At 36.0% G+C, this 22,851-nt stretch overlaps 1 protein-coding gene across 2 annotated transcripts in view; it reads right to left on the bottom strand.

Annotated features, from left to right (window-relative positions):
• TMTC2 (transmembrane and tetratricopeptide repeat containing 2) overlaps window positions 1–22,851 on the bottom strand; it is a 423,041-nt gene that overhangs the window by 100,897 nt on the left and 299,293 nt on the right. For both annotated transcript variants that reach the window (XM_005884159.2, XM_014531683.1), the window contains exon 8: window positions 18,264–18,385. In XM_005884159.2, coding sequence (XP_005884221.1) covers window positions 18,264–18,385 — 122 coding nt within the window. The remainder of the gene's footprint in view (window positions 1–18,263; window positions 18,386–22,851) is intronic.

Here is a 22,851-nt window from a genome sequence, read left to right as displayed (position 1 = left end):
TACTATGCTGCTGTAAAAAAGAAAGAATTCTTACCATTTGCAACATCATGGATGGACTAGAGAGCATTATGCTAAGCAAAATAAGCCAATCAGAGAAAGATCAATATCACATGATCTCACTCATATGTGGACTATAATGAACAACATAAACTGATTAACAAAAATAGAACCAGAAACACAGAAGCATCAAACAGATTCTCCAACCTATGAAGGAAGGTGGGGGGTGAGGGGATAAGAGATCAATCAAAGGACTTGTATGCATGCAATGGACACAGACATAAGGGGGATGAGGGCATGTGCTGGGGGTGGGGGTAGCCGTGGAAAGGTCAATGGGGGAAAAAAGGAGACTCATTTAATACTTTAAGCAATAAAGAAATTAAATTTAAAAAAAATAAAAATAATCAATGAAAAAAATATCCTCAGGTGAGGATTATCAATAGCAAAAAAACGTAATTTGATACCAACCAACTCAAAATACATCAATTTAATAAAATATACCTATTTAATAACTAAAAATACCAAATTTGTACTTTCTATCAGGCCACATAACTCTTGAGTCACCTTCTGTAAATAATAATTGTATGTGACTTACAGAGAAAGAAAAATTTACTAAAACAGCATTGTTCATAAGCAACACTCATCCACTTTCATGTCTGGAGTGTGAAGTGACCAGAGGTAGTACATATAAGATCACAGGAACTTTTAAAGTAGGTAGAAAAAAGAAAAACACACACGTGCACGCACACACACAGAAAACGGTCAGAGCCTGGCACATTACCAGCAGAACACGTTTGTATGTATAAATGCATATGACAAGCATAGCGCCAAACTGGATCATTCCCAAGTCCTAGCAGTGCAGTGTGCTGGCTGAAGCATGCACGCAGGAGTCTTGGCACTGTTACAAAACGAAATTCTCATTCCCTTTCCTGAAGTAAGAGAAAATGTGTAATATCACAAGAAATTGTGGGCCACTAATGGGAAAAATGTGAGTAGAAAGGTGACATGGAGACGGAGAATAGAAAGTCTGACCTTGCTTGCCTTTAGATAGACTATTTAATAGTAGTTCAACTCGGCTAAATTATCACTGTCAACATCTCACGCCCTGTTGACCTTGGCAGAAAACATGGGCTGTAAAGGCAGCAGAGAACTCACTAAACATCAACCTCCCAAATTGTCTTTGTCACAGTCTGAAGTTGAATTGGCACCTGAGTTGGCAGGTTTATCTGTGGAACCCAAGAGGGATGAATTGACACCCCCAATCATATGCACAGTGCATTTTTGAGCATAGTAATATGGAGGTACATAAGAGGGCAGTGCAGTCAGCTTGACACCACTCCTTGTGCAACTGCTTCAAATATACACAGAGCAGTCTTTGGAAGAAACATCATGACTTATTCAACTTCTCAAAATACAATTCATGTGCACTTTGGTTCCAGGGTATCATACCATGAAAAACACAAGTCACTCTGAAGACCTCGGGAGCTTGGGGAGGGGACATAAACGATTAAATTAAGAAATCACTTAAAGCAGCTTTTATTTTAAAACTAGAGGCCCGGTGCATGAAATTATGCACTGGGGGGGGGAGGGTCCCCCTCAGCCCAGATTGTGAGAGGGCGCAGGCCAGGCCGAGGGACCCACAGATGCACGATTGGGGTCGGGCAGAGACGCAGGAGGCTGGCCAGCCAGGGAGGGACTGCGGGTGGGCTCTAGGGCGTGTTTGGTCTGTCTCGCTCAGTCCTGATCGGCCGAACCCCAGCAGCAAGCTAACCTACCAGTTGGAGCATCTGCCTCCTGGTGGTCAGTGAATGTCATAGCGACTGGGCGACCAGTCGACTGTCTGGCCCCTGGTGGTCAATGCACATCATAGCGAGCAGTTGAGCGGCCTTAGCATATCACTAATATATTACACTTTGATTGGTTGAACGGATGACTGGATAACCGGATACTTAGCATATTAGGTTTTTATTATATAGGATAAGCATAGATAGGTTATAAAAAGAGCAGCACTGGCATAGGGGAAAGAACATAGGCTTGGGAATCACATAGATCTGAGTTTCACCATCTCCTATGGAACAATCCCTAAATAGCTGGGCTACTTAGGCAAGTTTTTTCTTCTGTCCAGAATACATTACAGGGGCAAGAATGATATGTCCTGATGAGGTTTATAACTGAACAGTGAATGTAAAACTCTTATAACAGTCAACAGGACATAGGAAGTACTCAACAAATGTTAGCTATTATGAACTTTGTATAAGGACAGCAGTAACTACTATGCAATATCTTAAAAGAATTAAATGAGGTAAAATTTATTTAAAAAGCATGACACAGCAACACATTGTGAGCACTCATAAAAAAGTTAGTTCTCTTCTTAACTAGTCCTCTTATGCCTAAATCCATTTACCCAAAAGTAAGTCATAGAAGTAGATGATTATTTTTCATTTGTGACTATGTGCCTAAATAAGTCACTTAAATTCTTGTAACACAGTCACATGAAGAACGTCATGATCCAAAACAGTTATCAACCACATTGTCTCTTGTTCTTGAATGTCTTAGATTACTGTGGGTAAAATTTTCCTTTGAGATCAGAGAATTTGAAGAAAAGAGAAATCAGTGAGAATACCAAAGTTCGAAACTGACGTTTCAGTAAAAAAACAACAACAAAAAAACTTAGGACCACGTTTGATCAAACTGGAAAAGCCACATAAATACTGGTGACAGTTTCAGAATACATTTTCCCCCATCCAGAAATATGTGTTTTCCAAAAGGTCCATCCCTTTTGAAATGCTGACCTAATTTGGCAAGTTCAGGTTGAAGTAGTTAGCATGGTTCAAGCTGCTACCAATCTTAGAATAATAAGAAAGTAGAAAGTGACAGTTGACACTCAATATTGCAATATTCAGATGCCGGGTATTTCACAGAAGCAAAAGTTTAATTAATCAAAATATATTTTATTCAACTCTGTCCTATATCACACTTCTCTTTCAAAGCAAATAGCTATAGATGACCATATTATATCATTGTTTTAAAAAGCATATAATGAAATAAGAAATACTGGATAGGCAATGGAGGACAAAAGTACAGAAAACACCCAGAGAAGATGTTATTTCTAGCAGGTAGCTTCTGTATTGAAGAATAAGCAAGAAATAGTACAAAAGGCAGTTTCTGGAGCTGCCAGACTAAGTAGATTAATTAATGAAGTTAGAAAAGTATGAGACTAAGCTATGTGCCTAAATAAGTCACTTAAATCATATTATTTTAAGAAGATTTTATATAACAGGAATTATTAATTCTTTCAAGAATAGTGACATTTTTAGATTTGGGTGGCTTACAATAATAATCCATTTGTTTCATAAATATTTGGATCTCTACAATGTTATTCTAGAAAAAATTATTCCTCACAATTCCAAATAAAGGTTTGTTAAATGTTACTTAGTACAAGTTATTTTAGTATTTGTTTAAAATAGAGTAAGCGATATTGTGTTAATTAAAAGTTAATGCTTTCTAAGATCACAAATGAACTCCAGCAAAACTATAGCAAAACCACAAAAAAAGGCATGCTTCTTCTCTAATCATCATGTGTAAATTCAACCTAATCATCTTCTGTAGAAAATGTTTCATATTGCTCTACATCCCATCAAATTTATATATCAAGCTGATTCTTCAAGTAAATCATATGATTATGATAATTTCTAGAAAAGATAGTATTATTCCTGGCTGCCATACATCATACTTAATAAAATAAAAGAATAAAGGATTATCTGTATTATATTATACCTGTCAGAAGAATACATACTCATTATCATCAGTACCACTGTTCATGAAATTCTACAAACTCCCTCTGAAATGAATGATTTATAGGATGTACTCTGCTGAGAGTACCTTCCCAGGCTATCAGAACAAAACAGCCAGAAGATGCTGCTCCACTATGTTATCAAATGGAAAAACAATAAAGGAATATATTCAATTTTACATTTTTATTCCCATCTTTCAATAATGTGCAGCTCTATAGTTATGATTTTTACTGAGACAAAAATAAATTATTTTACAGACAAAATGTTGTTATCCAACTTTTATCCAATTCTTTAAATTCATTTTTAAATCTTTTTTAATGCTGAGAAACTGACATTTTAAGCCAGAATGAAACAAAAAAAATGTAAGTTCTCATATTTTTTATTTAACTTTTAGCTACTCAAAACATCACTTTCCCCCCCTTTCTGCCTAGGTACTTGTATAAACCTTCACCTTTGCCATTTATCCTTTCAAATTTCTATTTTTCTTTTTCTCACTCTTTCCTTCCTCCATACAACATTAAAATAATATATTTGCTCAACAAATAGTTACTGCTTTACAAGGTCTTCCCTTGGCATTTAAAGTAATGAATGGGACCCAAGGGGCAGACAGCCATGAACACAGCTAACAATAATAGAAGGTGATGGGCCTATTTTCATGCGAACACAGAGAACAGAAGAATTATGTCCCTGAGGAAGGGCAGTGATGGTCAGCCCTCTACCCTGACAGGGTACTTTAAGTGAAATGAGCCAATCTCTGCCTCAAGTCATTTCACTCATAATGAGTCAACAGATATTTATGAAGAGACACAGTCCCTCCTCTCACTGTCTAAAAAACAACAACAAATAAGAGTCATACACAAGTATTCAGCAACATGGGGATATTCATATGCATAACAACCCTGGAAGAGAAGCCCTAAGGCTGCCTGGAAGAAATCAGTAACTATTTTAAGAAAAGGAGGGTTAGAGATGACACTAAGGGGATGGGTCAGATGTTGCCAGGTGGAGAGACAGAAAAAGGCAAGAGTCGTATGGAAACATGGGGAACACAGTGCTGGTCTAAGTTTAGAAATGAGGCAGTATCTAAAACAAGGGGGGAGACACTGTGAATATGAACATACCTTTAGTTGACAAAGATTTTGTTCCCCCCAGGGGGGTATAAGGTAACAATTCTAAAACAACTACCTGTGAATGCTGGAACATGAACTGCTAAGAAAATGTATGGGGGATGGTGAAGGCAGGCTTCTCACTGAATGGGAAGTATAGATAAACAAGGGGAGGAGGCTAGAAAGATCCAGGTGGTAATGGGTTAGGATGAAGACATCAGTACAAACATATGTTTAGTTTAATATAAAATACAGAGTTACATATAGAATATATATGTATATTCTAAGTACCTAGAACACAGATCTTAGTTTCTAAACCACTTGCCAATAAAAGGATCCAAGGCTCCTTGGAAAATGTCAGATTCTAGGACTTGGGCAGAAAACATATAAAACCAAACAGGAGCATGTTATAGTGACAGAAAGTGAGAGAGCACCCAAAGGAAAACACACACACACACACACACACAATGGAGGTAAGTTGAAGGGACATAGAAGCCTATGAAAGAACTCCCACTGATCAAAACTACACAACAAAACCAACTTGAGCAACAAAATAAACAGAAGAAACACATTTTAACCCCATGTATAAAATAAATATCCCTGAGTCCACACTAATGTACCTAAAAATCTTACCTAATAATAGACAAACATGTAAATTAATCATCCCTCCGCTATGCTCACCAGCCAATCAGGAGAGTATGCAAATTAACCCAACAAAAAATGGCAGTTAATTTGCATACGTAGGGGCAAAGCAGCGGAGCAAAGACTGAAGGCTCCGGCCGGAGCGAAGGCCTGGGTCCCGGGTGCCAAAAGAAAACCAATGCTGGCAGCCAGGGGAAGGGAAGGCCTATTGCACAAATCTCTTCGTGCAACGGGCCTCTAGTTTAAATAATAATTAAGGAGAAGAGAAGAGACCAATCTCCATGCAGAAGAAAATCAAATAATCTATACAGGAACTCTGTCCCCAGAGAGCGAGCATAACTCCCACTCCTTAAGTGTGGATTACATATGAGTACAGTATGGAAAGGAAGGGGGGAAAAGAGTGTCTTTACACTGGGTTAGCAACACTCAAGTGTTCTTGCTCCAATGTATTTATGCTAAGTGAAATAAGCCAGTCAGAGAAAGATAAATATCACATGATCTCACTCATTTTGGAATATAATGAACAACATAAACTGATGAACAAAAATAATCCAGTGACATAAAAGCATTGAACAGACTGTCCAACCTCAGAGGGAAAGCAGGGGAGGGGGGGAGTTAAAAGAGCAACCAAAGGGCTTGTATGCATGCACATAAGCTTAACCCATGGACACAGGCAGTGTGGGGGTGAGGGCATATGCTGGGAGGTGGGAATAGCTGGAGAGAGGTCAATGGAGGAAAACGGAGACATATGTAACCCTTTAAACAATAAAGAAGAATTTAAAAAATACAATATTTCAAAAAGAAAGTAGAATGCATAAAATACATAATAAAAAAGAAATATGAAAAAAATTAAAATAAAATTGTTTTGTTTTACCTATGTCCTGAAGATTGCAAACAGATCCTAAGCACATTATAACATTTCAACTGTAGTTCAACTCGATTTGGTTTTGGACAGGTTTAGACAAATGGCTATTTTTAGAGTAGCTCTAGCCCTAATGATTTTTTTTTCTTCCAAAATCTTGAACATGGTGATACCCTGCATCCGAATTTCCTGGAACTTCCTTAGTATCTCTGACCACCCATCATGGAGGAAAGCAAAGAATTACACTCAATTTTTACTAAATTCTTAGATGTGTCAAACTAAATGGCTACTTTAAGAATGAACTAAATTATAAATCACTAGGTTAGCAACACTCAAGTGTTCTTGCTGAATGTACGGGTCTATCAGGTAAAACTGTCTTTTTCATTTATGTCTATTTCTGGAGTTTCTGTATTCTGTCCCACTCCTTGCAGTTTGGTTTTTATTAAGTTCCCCAGAGTTTACTCAGCAGGACATTCTTTTCTCTAGATGATGAGGTCAACTTTAAAAAAGGGCGCCATAGTAAGTTTTCTAAGTAGGGCTTTAAATACAAAATGACTTTCAGGTCCTTTAATAGATTGTATGTATATTAACATATTTTAAGAAAGAAATATAGTATTGAGCTTTGCCACACTAATTTAACTTTGTATTTTTTTTTAAAGAAACATCAAGAATTATTAATATGGAATACATTTGGGGAATGTCTTCTGGATCTTTTGGGAACTGCGTTTTAATAGAAACTATCAGAGCAATAATGGCAGTGGTAAAATCTTGTTGGTACCCTTAAATTTCATCATATTTTAAACCTCCCTTTTATAATCAAGTAAAAGCAATTCTTGCCATGTAACATTATTTATTGAGTCAGCTTTAATATTTATAGTCAAAGCAAGGGTATCAAATCCAATAAGTGCCTAATATAAATAGGCAGTTATTTATATTTATACATTGAGCACTGTTGAAGTGGTGAGGGGAAGATGAGTGAAGGTAATTACCACTTGTGGGGAATGTGCACTCTAGGGGAGAAGATGAAAGCAGACCTCAGGAAACTATCTAAGCCAAAGCAATAGATTTCAACGTAATCCTATACTGCTGCTGAGGCAATAATCTTTTTAGATATGCAAAGACATCTTAAAACATAGGACCACAGGCTCCTGATCAGTAATTTTCTGCTTAAAGTGCATAAATTTCTGATTTAAGCAGACAGAAATCCTATTCTTCTAGCTATTGCTGTTTTATTTCAAGAAATAGTGCACACTATATAAGGCATAATGTCTTCAAGCTCCATTTCTCAGAGACAAAATTTCCCAAAACGACCATTACATCCAACAACCACATTACGTATTTCTCCATCCCATGACATCATAACGCAGGGCATGTAAACAACGGTCAGTGCCCATCTGAAACCCAGTGCCACATGACCAAAGGGTCCTAATCATGTGTGAACCCTCACGTTCCTGGTTCGCACCTCAAGTAATTACAGTGCACACGGAATCACAGTGTGGGCTCAAGAATGTACCTTATTCTGTCTCTTTGACAAAGAGCCTCAATTATACTTCAGAAATGAGCCACAATTATATCTGCAATTTAAGCCTTTTAAAAGAATTATGCTTTCCCCTGTGAGAAGAAGTAAATTTCTAGGCAGGTAAGTGCTCAGGTGCTCTGGCTCCAACTCAATGTTCTACCAGTTAAATGTTAACCAGGTAAAGGCCAGTGGTCACTTCACCTGGGCCTCTCACTCTGTCCTCCCTTTCAGTTTGGAATATCACATTTCTTCAAGGCCTAAAATATGAGAGAAACTATATTCCATATATGGTATAACATACACAGCATGCTTACATTAAAAATTCAACTTTAAACTTCACTATTCCTATTTCCTTGTTATTTCACATGTATAAATACCTAAATCCTTTTATCAATTACCTATGTTAAAATTCTTTTTCTTTATTTAATGACTAGAGGCCTGGTGCATGAATATGTGCACAAGTGGGGTCCCTCAACCTGGCTGGCGATGGAGGCCTTCGGGGGTGGGGGGCGGGGCGCAGCTGGCCAGTGGGAGGGACTCCAGGAGGTTGGCCGGCTGCAGGATGTTGGCTGTGGCAGTGCACTGACCACCAGGGGGCAGCTCCTGCATTGAGTGTCTGCCCCCTGGTGGTCAGTGTGCATCATAGCGACTGGTCGACCAGTCATTCCGGTCATTCCAGCATTAAAGGTTGCTTAGGCTTTTATATATATAAATATACACAGAAATTGTCTTTTCACTTTAGAAAAACATTACAAGAAATCTAAAAATGAAAAATGATTTGCTTTAAAAATAAGCAAAATTTTGCATTTTGAAGTTAAGCATTTATGCACATAAGGTACCACATATGCATATTTTGGCATAATAAATAAAAGGCTAGAGAGCAATTTAAATAGCACAGCTCTCAGAAAAAAACAAAGCATAGTAGTATAGGCTTTGAACACGGATCTGGATTTAACCTCTGAAGCTCAGCTTCTTCATCTCTACACTGGGTGTCTAGAGTCTGGGATTTGTGAGGAGGTCTTGGAACAGCATACGTAAAGCGCCTAGTTCATCACGTGATAAAGTGTCTGTGCTTATCCAGGAGGGACTGTGCCTGGGATGACCACTGAAGAGGCAGGGTACAGAGCCACCCTATGCATGATATTTAATTCTTTGTTAGGTAGGAAAGCAACAGATTCATGGCAAGGGAGATAGGCAATTAGTGAGAAGTTAGCTGGTCCTAGAAGCTCAGGACTTAGATAAAAATCAAGTTGAACTCAGAATTAACTGTTGCTTGGAAGAAGTATAATTTTAATATAAAACTAAAAATACAATCTGCAGCTCTGCAGGCTTCTTGCTTCAGGTTGCTGAGGCTCATGGCCTCAATGTAATGTGGGTAAATATAGGGGAAATGCAAAAGCCTATGGACTTGTGAACACGTTCATAGCTGGGCTGCTTCTGAACCTACTTATGAGACTGCAAAAACAAAAACTTTCCAATCTTAGAACAGATGTGGCTTTCTTTATATATTTGCATGTGTGTGTACATGTATATGAATATGCATATATATCCATACCCAAATTTCACAGAAAAAAAGGTAACCTCCTTTGGTAAAGGTTAAAGATATTTGTGTTTGAAAAAACATACATTTTGAAAATGTATGTTGCCTGTACCACCTTTCCTAAAGGTAAACATACTTACATCACGATGCTGTTTTAACCAGAAAAGAGACTCAAATTTTATCCTATTAAAAAAACTTATCAAGCTAAGAAAATAGAAGACATAAGTGAAAAGTAGAGTTTAACTCACATTAAAATGTGTCCATGCTTTCTTACATGGCAGGAGAGTCACATGGTGCAGGAGGAAGAGTATCAACCTGGAAGTCATGAGCATGAGTCCTGCACTGTATGCAGCCCATCAATGAGGCGCATAGCAAATTAAAGGACTGTCAAGTGAGGAAAGAGTGCCTGCTAACTGGTATGAGATCCTATATCTATAATAAAAATGAAAGAGTAAGGAAATAAAATTAAGGTACCTACATAATTGTCCTTTCTGAAACAAGCCATTTCCTCCAATCACAAAGCAAGGCAACCCACCACTGAAGCAGCTATCCATGGCTCTTGGACCAGTTTCTCCTCAACAGCATGCACTGAGGTCTTCTTAAGACCAAGGAAATGCCTTCTTTGTCTCTGTATCTCAACTGTTTACTATAGAGCACTAGAGACCCGGTGCATGAAATTCGTGCACGGGTAGGGTCCCTAGGCCTGGCTGGCGATCAGGGCCAATCAGATTCCCCGCCTCCTAGCCTCTCTGCCTCCTTCTTCCCTTGTTCCCTCAGTGCCCCACTGCTGCTGCTGGTCGCCTGCCATGTTCTGTGCCACCCCCTGGTAGTCAGCGCACATCATAGCGAGCGATCGAACTCCCGGTCTCCTGGTCGAACTCCCGAGGAGACAATTTGCATATTAGCCTTTTATTACATAGAATAAGCCAAAGTGCAGGCTCAGCACATGTGTGTCAAATGCAGGTTTTGTAAAGGAGTGTGTTTTTAAGGGCACACCACTTGTCCATCTACATCCTTCTATATCCGAGTACTGGGGGAGTATGAGGGCCTGAGCCTGCTGGGCTACTTAAATTGCACTAAATGATAACTACAGACCAAATACAGAAACCAAACAAACAAAAAAGTAACAATGAAATATAAGTTAGTTCAAAAGCAGTATCATTCTATTTACCACTAAAAATAGTAACATTTGGTTTCAAAAATAGGCATGTATATGTAGATATGAAGCAGCTAGAATTATTTCATGTAACTTTTAATGCCCGAGAATTTGAATATTTTAATTTTTACTATTTCTATGAATATCTGGCAAAAGGAAATATTTTTGTTGTTGTTAATCCTCACCTTATGATCTTTTTTCCATTGATTTTTAAAGAGAGCACAAGGGAGGGGTGGGGGAGAAGGAGAGAGAGAAGAGTGAGAAAGAAATATCAGTGTGCCTCTCTCACATCGATTGGTTTCAGTCAGACACTCAAATTACTGAGCTATGCCAGCTAGGGCAAAAGGAAACATCTTTAACAATGACTTCTACTGACATTCAAAAGCAAGAAATAAAAGCCTGAGACATTTTGGATATATTTGAGTGTCAATCAGTAGAATGATTGCAAGATTGATTCTAGATAAAAATATCTGTATCTTGAAGTGAAGGGCTGGTCTCTAAAAAATGACTATCAGCCCTAGCTGGTTTGGCTCAGTGGATAGAGTGTCGGCCTGCGGACTGAAGGGTCCTGGGTTCGATTCCGATCAAGGGTGCATGCCCAGGTTGCGGGCTTGATCCCCAGGTGGCAGGCTCGATCCCCATAGAAGGAGTGCAAGAGGCAGCCAATCAATGATTCTCTCTCACCATTGATGTTTCTATCTCTCTCTTCCTTCCTCTCCCTTTCTCTCTGAAATCAATAAAAATATATTTTAAAAAATAATAAAAAATGTCTATCAGATCCATTATGCTTCAGAGTAAAAACAATACAATAATAACTATATTATCTCTAGAATACTAAATCATAAAGTTTAGATGAGGCAACTTTATATAAAATGCTTACCTGAATACAGTATTGAAATAAAGTTTCTTCTTTATTTCATATAGTATTTCAGTAGCAAAATTTATGTTATATTTACTCCTCTTTTCACAGAATAAATTTTGCAACTTGAATTGGACAGATACATAACAATGTTAGATTCACAGAAAAAACTATTTTCTGTTACCTCTCCCTCTAATCTAAACGAGGCTGTGCGGTGATTACCATGAAGTCTGCTCTGAAAAGGACCAAGTGAAAAATAACCCCACCTCTAAATAATAATTATTACAAAAAACTCAAGGAAACAAACAGCACAACACTTGAGACAAACTACATGGACACTACCGTATTCTAGCCTAGGGGACATAATTTTGCTATCGAATCTCAAGAACTTTCACAACTGGAGTTTTTGTAGCATAATTAACAGGGACTAGACACAGAAATCTGGCTTAGTGTTTACTTGCAGAAGCCAAAATAAAAATTTTCTGTATCAAGAATTGCCGTCAGAGCCTTCCTTCTCTCTTACTAACTAACCTAGATCTGTTAGTAAAATAAGCTATCAGCCAAACAGCTATTAGTACAATTTAAGTCAATATTAATTTCACTGGCTCACAAAAACTGCAAAATATTTGGCTTAAATAAATTGAACAGGACAAACAGGAAGGAAAACAAAAAAATCAAAATAATTATAGAACACACACTGCTTTAGAAACAACTATAAACAACCTGAAATAGCATAATAATAGAAATGTTATTTCTTCCTTTCTCTCTTAATGCATGCCCTATTTTAAATTCATGGCATTAGCCCTAAGGTAACAAAGTTCAAACAAGAAATAAATCACAATTTTAGAGAGTGCCCCTGTATAGTATTTTAATTGGACATGATGTTGGTATAAAAAGTTCCAGATATTTTAAAGAGATGTCACCCAGGCCCAACTACGGTATATTTAAATATGGACAAGACCAGTGACCCTAAGGCAGAACTACTCCTTAGAGTACCTGGGAAAATTTGTATTTTGTTATAATGTAGGACCTAAAAGTGCCAACAGCCAAAAACAGAAGTCCTAAGTTCATGACCTATGATGCTTAATAATAAAAATCTGTTGAACCACTCAAACTAACCTAGTATATAGAGGTAATATCTAAAAATGAGTTATAAAAAGGGAGAGACAGGAAATCCTGGCTTACTTTTACAATCTCCTATCAGGTATAACAAGGGGAAAAAGGCTCCACACTTAAAATTATGTAATATAGAGTGAAATTAATGATGCTCAATTCAGAAAACATTGAGGCTGTATCGAATTCTTCTACTTAGTAGCTAAATTATTCTTGGGGATGTGCCTTAAATCTTTAAAACTCAGTGTCCTTATGTATAAAAAGAGGAGGATATTCATTTTAAAGGTTCACAGAATAACAGATATCAAGCCCAGACTCTCCTTCTAGGGTCTTGGAAGATTAATCTGCGTGCAACCTATAATCATGCCATTCTCTTTCATTTATTCAGAACATATTGGGAATTAGAGTGATGCCTAGCATGGAGTAATAAGTCTCAATACATGTGTTGACCAAATGAAAGGAATGAGAATGGGCTAAGAAAATAAAAATAGTCAAAAGTTATGTATCCAGCCCTTAAATAACTTAAAAAGAGAAATGCACAAGGAAGTTATAGGTGTAGTTACCAAGGTAGTGAATTGCCTGAAGAGATAAAAAGGTAAGACTTAATTCCTGTCCCATGTCTAGGGTCAAAAGGCAGACATAGTTTTATTTCTGCCATTCAATCTGGAAGCACTATTATAAAGATAATGAGACCATGGTACGGAAGCACAGAGAAAGGAAAAAACAACTGCTTGAAAGACTTGGGCAAGACTTCACCGAGGAAATAAAATCTGAGCAGGTAGAGAGAGAAAAAGGACATTTTTCGTACATTCTGGGAGATGATAAATCATTTTCAACTTTTCTAAATACTGTACAAATTCTTAAAGAAAAATCTGTACCAAAAAGTACTAAGTGAATCACTCCACTGGCTGTAATAAAGGCACCAATAATCTGTTTTTTATTTGTCGAATAAAAATATAATTTTTATATGAAATCCTACTCTATAGTCTGTCTAATATAGTTGAATATCATTTTTACATATTTGCCTTTGGTCAGTTTTGACAAAACAATAAAAACACCACTCCATCTTTATTTCTCTTCTCTTGAGACTAATAGACAATTCTATTTTACAATATTTAATACATAAAGCATTCAGAAGTCAAAATGTGTGGCATTTTTCACCTTGCCAATTTCATGTTAAGTCAAGGGCCTGTTACCAGGCCAAGAAACCCAAATTTAGACAAAAGCAATCCATTGGGATCAGAAATTTGCCAAATCTCATAATTCAAAAAGAAACTGTTAAAGACGGTTGTGAGGTTTTGGCACTGTGATTTCAAGTCATTCCGTAATAGGGTTTGTATTTCATCTAATCAGCAAATCGGAAACTATAAAAGTTTGGGTGGTGTGGGGGAATTAAAATTTGGATTGTAATACACAAGTCTTTCCTTCCCTTCCATATGTTTAAGTGAGTTAAAATTTCTAAATCCCGTTTTTTTAAAATGCCTTATAAAAAATAAAGCAGCCTGTAAAATCATATTTTTGGTAAAGGAAACTTAAAATATTAAGACTTGAAAAGAAGAACTTGGAAAAAAAGAATATACTGTTTGTACAGCCAAAGTAGTGTCAGACTCTAGGTATATTCAGAACTAAGTACATTTAAACTTTCAAATTTTTTTTTCTAAGTGACCTTTTCTTCATTTTTGAAAATCAGGCATCTTATACTTGTATCAATATTTTTCAAAGGTGGTCATTTATCAATTTAATTAAAAATAATGCCAGTTGAAATCCTTAACATCTCAAAGATAGTATTTGGGGCAAGTGATGTAGATGAATTATATTCTTAAGTGGAGCTATATGAATGATCATACTATCAAAATAATAAATGAAAATGGTTTTCATAAGTTAAAACAATTTTTTTCTGATTAAACTCAATATATTATAACCTCTAAATGGCAGAAATACCAACTTGTCCCCATAAACTTTAAGTAATGTTCTCTTTTTCCTTTCTCTATTTTTTTCTGTTGAGACTTATATTGATTTCTTTCATAATTTCTTAATTTTATTTCCTTTTCCTTTTGTTTTTATATGGAAATATTTCTTCACCTTTATTCTCCTATCCTTCAAATGAAAATTGTTTTGATATCATATTTTTTATTTTATTTATGTATTTATTTATTTTCAATTATGGCTTACATTCAATATTATCTTACTAGAGGCCCAGCCATTATGGCGTCACGACCACAGGCCTTTTATGATATAGATATTAGCTTCCAGTGTATAACATAGTGGTTAAACAATTATATACTTTACAAAGTGATTGCCCCCCCAATAATTCTACAACCCACTTAGCACCATACATAGTTATTATAATATTAGTGACTATATTCCCTATACTTACTTTATATCCCCGTAATTATTTTGTAATTACCACTTTGTACTTCTTAATCATTTCACCTTTTTTTACCCAGCCCTTTCAGCTCCTCCCATCTGGCAATCATTAATTTATTCTCTGCATCTATGAGTCTGGTTCTGTTTTGTTTGTTCATTTATTTTGTTCTTTAGATCCCACATATAAGTGAAATCATATGGTATTTGTCTTTCTTTGTCTGACATATTTAACTTAGCATAATACCCTCTAGGTCCATCCATGTTGTTGGAAATGGTAAAATTTTATTCTTTATAATGGCCAAGTAACATTCCATTGTGTATTTATACCACATCTCCTTCCTCCAATGGTCTATTGATGAGCACTTATGTTGTTTCTATATCTTGGCTATTGTAAATAATGCTGCAATAAACATAGGGGTGCACATATCTTTTTGTATTACTGTTTTTAAAAGCTCTTTCTCATTTTTCATTATTTATGTTTTAATGACATCCTGCTTCATGAAATACTTCACTGCCATCTCTTTCTAACAATTTAAGAAACGTTTTTTCTTCTCTTTCTTTCATTGTCCTCATAATAATTTGTATCAGTTCCAATCTTTTACATTTGAAGCTTTTATATTATGATTTGTGATCCGTGGTTGTGCATATATAAATGTTTTTTAAATCCTCACCTGATACCATGATTTTTAGTGATTTGAGAGAGAGAGACCGAGATAGAGACAGACACAGAGAGAGAGCAAGAGAGACAAAGAGAGAGAGAAACATCATGTATGAGACAAACATTGCCATTTGCCTCCCCTATTCTCTCCCTCCCCCTACTAGGGATCGAACTTGCAACCTAGGTATATGCCCTGACCGGAAATCAAACCCACACACAGCCTTCTTGTGTACGGACAACGCTCCAACCAACTGGGCCATCTGGCCAGGGCATCCGCCCATTGATATTTAGCAGTAAGTTAAATAAAAGCTGAATGATGTTCCTTAGGCACAGATGTGCTTCCTAGACTAGACAGATTCACTTCTGTGTATCTGCTTTAGGAACTATCATTTATAGGGCCTCTCCAAAAGTAGGTATGTGGAAATGGTTTTTTTTTACAATGATCAGTTTCTCTAGAAAAGAATTCAACAATTTCTTGGGAGGCGGGATGTGTGTGGGGTGGTGAGGTGGGGTAGCTGGTGGAGTATATACTCTGTGCTGTTGGTGTTCTGCATGTGGTAGGGGAGGGTACTGGCGATCGAGTATCCGCTGGAAGACATTCACTCAATCTTCTTTCCAGTCCCTTTCATTCCACTTTCAATTGTGCAAGCTGTTGCTGAGAACTGACCTCTATTATTCAACAGCTCTGCCACCGTGAGCCTCCTTCTCCTTGCCGTACAGGTGAAGTGCCTGGTTGGGGCATGTGTACATGGGGGAGAGGTCTGACTGCTCCATACATTATAACTGATTACCTCGTTTTATGCTCTTTAACTCTCTTCTAAGCTGGCTGCCTCAAAATCTTGAGTGGTCTCCCCAGGTTTCTTTCTGAGTATGTAATATATCTTTTCATTGTTATCCCATCCCACAGCCAGCTCTGAGAAATCAGTTGTAATATCTCCTTCCACTTTCTGACTTCCAAAATCAATTTAACTATCATCTCTTCTCTCACTCTGATCGTTCCCATGAGATTATTCTTTTTCAATCTTTTATTCAGTAAAAGTTTATTCTAATTTACCAACATAATAACCATTACTTTGTTTACCATTCTTTCCACACCTCACTAAGTAATTCTTTCTAGATTTAACTGTTTTTTTGAAGGACATCCATAATTTATTGGGCAAAAGCTTTCAGTGGGCTGATTTTTTATTTAATTTCTTGGCCTAGAAATTCCCTGATTATGCAAATAAAGTAAATTCAAAACCCAAAGCCTGGTAGGAAAAGGGCTTAGGATAAACTCCCAGCAGAGACTTCCTTCATTCTCCATTCAGATCCCATGCTGAGACAGGCTACTTTCTTGTATCAGTATGCAATCTTAGTCTGTATTACCCTTTCACTAAGAATATAAATTTATCTGCTTTATTAGGCATCTAATTCCTAGCCTTCCACCCAATCTGGAGCTTTGTCTCTTATTCCAGCAAGAACAAAAACAAACAAACAAACAAAACGCCTCTTCCCTTCCCACAGGTTGTCACAAGCGGTAAACTATCCCAAATCAGCTACAGGATAGTCTGCTGTTTACTGTTATGGTGTTTAGTTCTTTCATTTCTAGCTACAGGAAAATTCTCTTACTACTTTTTGAGCTCAGCTATGCATTAAGAGGATATGTGTTATATTTTATTTAGCATTTCTAGACTTTTTTTTAGTGAGATGTTTTCTGGTTACTTAGTCTGCCCATATAATTTCTCTAATAGCATTTTAGTGATATCTTAGAATAGATACATTTTAAGTGTTTAATCTAGCATCTTCTGTGAGGAAGTAAATGCTATTACTTTTAAATAATTATAAGATACATTTCTATGCACTCACTTAGGAATCACTTTCCTGACCTTTTGCTCTGTGTTCCTTATATTCATTTATTTTTATTAATATTGGAGAAAGATCAGGTGATGTAACTAAAGCAGTATAGGTAATAGATTCAGATTAGGATTGAAGGTTAGTTCTATTGAGTAGTTGGATGAGCTCAGAAACTTCACATATTTTGGACAATCATCTGTTGTATCAAATAAAAATATTAACAATATTTTGAAAGACATGAAATTTTGACATTTGTAAGTAATAAGAGTAGAATATCAGCAATTTCTTGTGCTCAAACTAACACCACTTTCATGGAACTTGGCCTCTAAGAGTGCTTGTCACATAATGAGAGGCCAAACGGTGGCTCCACTTCTTTTATAATAATTTTAGTTAGAAAAATTCCAGGTGATACTGATCCACACACACACACACCAGTTTGCCTATTTTAAAAGAATTAGACTTAGTTTTACATTACTGCCAGTTTGGGGTTAATATTGGCTTGTAGAACTATAGTAACATAATAACATAATCTTTGCACAAATATTGTTATTATGACAATTCATTATGTAACCACAAATTGGGGATTCTCCAATTATATGTTTTCATTAAGTTACATCAGGGATCATGACATGTCAAATTTTATATAAAGCAAACCCCACAGTCAAAGAAATACTTTTTTCCACATTTTCTATATAGGGTTCTAACTTAGTGTTGCTATCATTATGAGTCAACTGGCTAAGAACCAGCACCTCAAACCACAGCTAGCTCGGTCTGTATGGAGAAAACCAATTTCTAAAGGGTGAGGAAGGTAGGTACTCACCGTTAGAGCTAGGAGTTTCCCATAGGTGAGATGAGCAGGAATGTGGTCAGTCTTGGATCTCAGTGATTCCATATACCAGTGCTCTGCCTCCGGGAGTTTGCTTAACCGCATGTACGCTTCACCTGGAAAATGAAGCGTGAAAATCAATCTGAGGACACAGCTCTCCAACAGCCTTTGCAACAGCATCGCATCACCATGCTTATATTCCGTGACATTTCCAGTACTTTCATCTGCTATCTCATTTTATTCGCTACAAGTCGTCGTCATTCCATTTTACAGAAGAGAAAACATGTTTGGAGAAATTAAGTGAAATGGCTAAAATAAAAAGTTTACTAAGTGGTAAAACTTTAATTTTTAATCTAGGAACATCTGATTCCCAAGTATATGTGCTTTGTCACCATTTGTGTGTGTGTGTGTGTGTGTGTGTTTCTTAAAATAAGTGTTTGTGTGTGTGTGTGTGTGTGTGTGTGTATGTCTGTGTTTCTTAAAATAAGTGTTCTTTCTTATGTATAATCATTTGCTTTTTTAATTCATATTCATTCATTCCTTTAGAAACATAAGCATTTATAATATAACTATTAAGTGAAGAACGTTATGCAGGATCCAGAGGAGAGAAGTTTAGGGTCCTACCCTCTAAGGTTTACAACCGCATTGAGAAAGTAAGATTAAATGAAGGAATGACAAACTTATGATTATGCATTAATGCTAGATTTTTTCAGAATTATTTGCACTTTATATTTTAATAAGTAAACAAACTTTACCACTTTCTTTTTTAAATCTAATAAATATATGACAAATTATTTATCATGCCCAGCACCAACTCTAAAGCTAGTCTGAGGCCTTTGAGGCATCTGTTATTACTTTCAGTTTATATAAATTTTACCTACCAAATAACATTTTACTAATAGCTAAGAAAGAGGAAAATAATTGGAAATAGTGCCAAAAGTATAGCAGTTGCTCTTTTATTATAATGCCTCTCTCCCTTATATGATTATGGAGAACAATCACCCAATGGAAAAATTATATTTTAAGATAATTTATGTATTTAAGTTAAATATTTTAGCTTTAATAAGCACTGCAAATGTAGAAGCTATTCAGTTTCTGAGACCAAGCAATAGACTGGTAACCTGCATTATTTTCAAGCAGACTTTTACAGCTTAACTAATCATCATTATGATAGCTTTTTCCATTTATACTCAAAATCAGTTGTTTTATCTATATGTATTACCTACATTGATTGTATATCCTTATATCAAGGATGAGCTAGCTTCCTTTTATTTTAACCATATACTCTTCGATCAGTACAGCATTGTCAATACTAATATGTTTGATGAATTGAATTAATTTGAGTCTCCTGACCTTTTGAGTGCCCCTGGCTCAACTGGTCAGTAAAAAATATTGGTGAAAAGTATATGTATGTATCTACTTACATACATCTATGTGTTTCTAGTTCTGAGAATAGTCCTTAAATTATACTATTATGAAAATAATAGCTAGAAAACGTTTTGTATTGTTTTACTAAACCTAAAACGTGTTCCCACTTTAAAAGAATTTGATTAGATTCAATCTCATGCTTGGGGTGAGATGCAAGAACTACCGAAGTAAAGGCCGAAGACTGCAATGAAATACACAAAATGCTCACAGTTGTTAGACTGGTAAGATTAGGAATAATTTTTTTTAATTTTCTGTCATAACTATATTGTTTTTTGTTACAATATCTTTATAAAAACTGAAATGCTGTCAAAGTTATAATTTATTTTTTTGCCATGACAAACTAACAAATGTTCCCAAATAAAGAAAATAGTAATTTTTCTTAGGAAAAGTGAACTGCTCTTCACATTAAAACCATTCTAGATATAATTTAGGATGCACAATCTCTAAAGTACTGAAATTTTTAAAGCAATTAATGGTAAATTGTATTCAAATATTTATCTCTAAAATGTATTCTAAAGCCAGCAGAAAACATACTAACATCACAGTTACAGCTGAAAATGGGCCTGTTTGCAGGTTGTCTGGAATCAACCTGAAATTCTACTTTGGATCTTCAAGTGTTCATAGGTCACTTTTTAGAAGTTGTACAATCATTGCATTTAATATAGTTTCTACTTTTTATTTATAAAAAATCCAATTAATTTGTAGAATAATAACAGTAGGTTGTCTGTCTAGTAAAAGAATGCAAGAGAACCACAATGCCATAGAGCTTGAGATTCAAATATCTATATTTAAGTTGGTGATGTCTGAAAATCACTTCAGACAGCGTACTTTCTTTCTAAGTCAGAAATCTATCATTATTAAAACCTACTTTTGAAATGAAATATTATTAATTTACTAAATAATTCATGGCTGGCCCATTGTCTTCAGTAAAAACTCATAAGCAATTATTAGTTTGTAAAGCTTGTGACATGGAGAAATATCAAAGGACTAGAAATAGAAAATATAATCTAATAATACATCATGGAAAATATATGAAAAATGTACATAGCCAACCTTGTTGGGTATTATTCATTACAACTTAGAAAATTTTTATACAACCACTCATTATATTTCAGTAATAAAAATGATTTCAATGACAATAATTCACTGAAGTTTACTATGAATCAGAATAGCAAGCTGGGGGATGGGTAAATTTCTGATTTATGTGTTCCCACGCCTCACATTCTGCATCTTTGGGCATGCAAAATGTTTTCTCATTTCCCTCAAGAAGCCTTAACTAATTACCACCATTCACTAACTACCAACTATTCAGAGTAGGTTTGTAAAATGAAACATGTTTTCAGTCTATTAGTTGCTTTATATATGCATCTCATTTGTTATTAAGAAATGTCATTACCTGGATTTTACAAACAAGGAAAGTGAGCAGCATAATGGCTAAATAAAACACAAAGACTCGCCGGAACCGGTTTGGCTCAATGGATAGAGCTGCGGACTGAATGGTCCCAGGTTCGATTCCGGTCAGGGGCATGTACCTGGGTTGCGGGCACAGTCCCAGTGGGAGATGTGCAGGAGGCAGCTGATCGATGTTTCTCTATCATTGATGTTTCTAACTCTCTATCTCTCTCCCTTCCTCTCTGTAAAAAATCAATAAAATATATTAAAAAAAACACACACAAAGACTCATAAATGTGGAAACTGTAAAGCTGCGATTCAGCCCAGGCCTGTCTGGCCTCAGAGCACACTGATTCACCCAGCTGCTGCAGACTAATCACAAACTTTCTGCCGCTCTGGTTCAGGTGAAAATTACACTCGCTTTCTTACTCCAAGAAAATTGTTTTCTAGTCTGTGATAATTTGCCATGGAGTTTATTTCACTTTGCCTTGGGCTTATCTCTTGAATTAAAGGAATAAGGAAGAGCAATAATAATCCATGGATGACCTTTAAAAATGCTGCTGCTGCAGACGTTACTCAATTCTTAAGGGGGAAATATTTAGCATCTAAGATGCACTTTAGTTCTAAGGGTAACTTCAACACAAAAACAGTCCATAAAAGTGGTAATAAAATCAAGATGCAAAACCTAAAACGCAAGAAAATGGTCATATATCAATTTAAATGTGTTTAAATGGTAACTCAATAAAGATTTAAGCAATAAACAAGTACTGACAAGGTAGGGGCTTCATATTTCTCATTTCTCATTCACAGTAGGAGTCAGAATACTCATTTTATGGATGAGAAGGAGGCTCAGGTATGATAAGTGATTTGCAGGAGGACAAGTAGAAATCCCATCCAAAAAGGTTTGAATGGCCCTAAAGCCCATGTTTTTTTCCATTGCATCAAGCTGCCTATCAAATAAAATTTATTATTTATTGACTACCTACTAAGGTCTTTAATATGTTATCTCATATTTTTACAGTATGCCTACACTGCAATTAATATCTGTCTCATTTTACAAATGAAGTGACTGCTGCTCACTGAGATTAAGCAACTTGATTCTACCAATCCATGAACACAGTATGTTCTTCCATCTACTTATGTCTTCCTCTATCTCTTTTTTCAGTGTCCTGTAGTTTTCCACGTATAGGTCTTTTACCTCCTTAGTTATTTATTCCTAGGTATCTTAATTTTTTTGGTGCGATGGTAAATGGGATTGCTTTTTTAGTCTCTCTTTCTGTAAGTTCACTATTGGTGTATAGAAATGCCATAGATTTCTTGGCGTTAATTTTGTATCCTGCTACATTGCCAAATTCATTTATTAACTCTAATAATTTTTTGATGGAGTCTTTAGGGTTCTCTATGTACAGTATCATGTCATCTGCAAATAAGGACAGTTTTACTTCTTTTCCAATTTGGATGCCTTTTATTTCTTCTTCCTGTCTGATCACAATGGCTAGTACTTCCAGTACTATGTTGAACAGGAGTGGTGAGAGTGGGCATCCCTGTCTTTTTCCTGTTCTTAGGAAAAATGGTTTTAGTTTTTGCCCATTGAAGATGATGTTGGCTGTGGGTTTGGCTTTTATTATGTTGAGGTATGATTCTTCTATTCCCACCTTGCTGAGAGTTTTTATCAAAAAAGGGTGTTGAATTTTGTCAAATGCTTTTTCTGCATCAATTGATATGACTATGTGATTTTTATCTCTCAATTTGTTTATGTGAT

The sequence above is a fragment of the Myotis brandtii genome, unplaced genomic scaffold (assembly GCF_000412655.1).
Source record: "Myotis brandtii unplaced genomic scaffold, ASM41265v1 scaffold82, whole genome shotgun sequence".
Lineage (NCBI taxonomy): Eukaryota > Metazoa > Chordata > Mammalia > Chiroptera > Vespertilionidae > Myotis > Myotis brandtii.
This window is presented reverse-complemented; position numbering and strand designations above follow the sequence as displayed.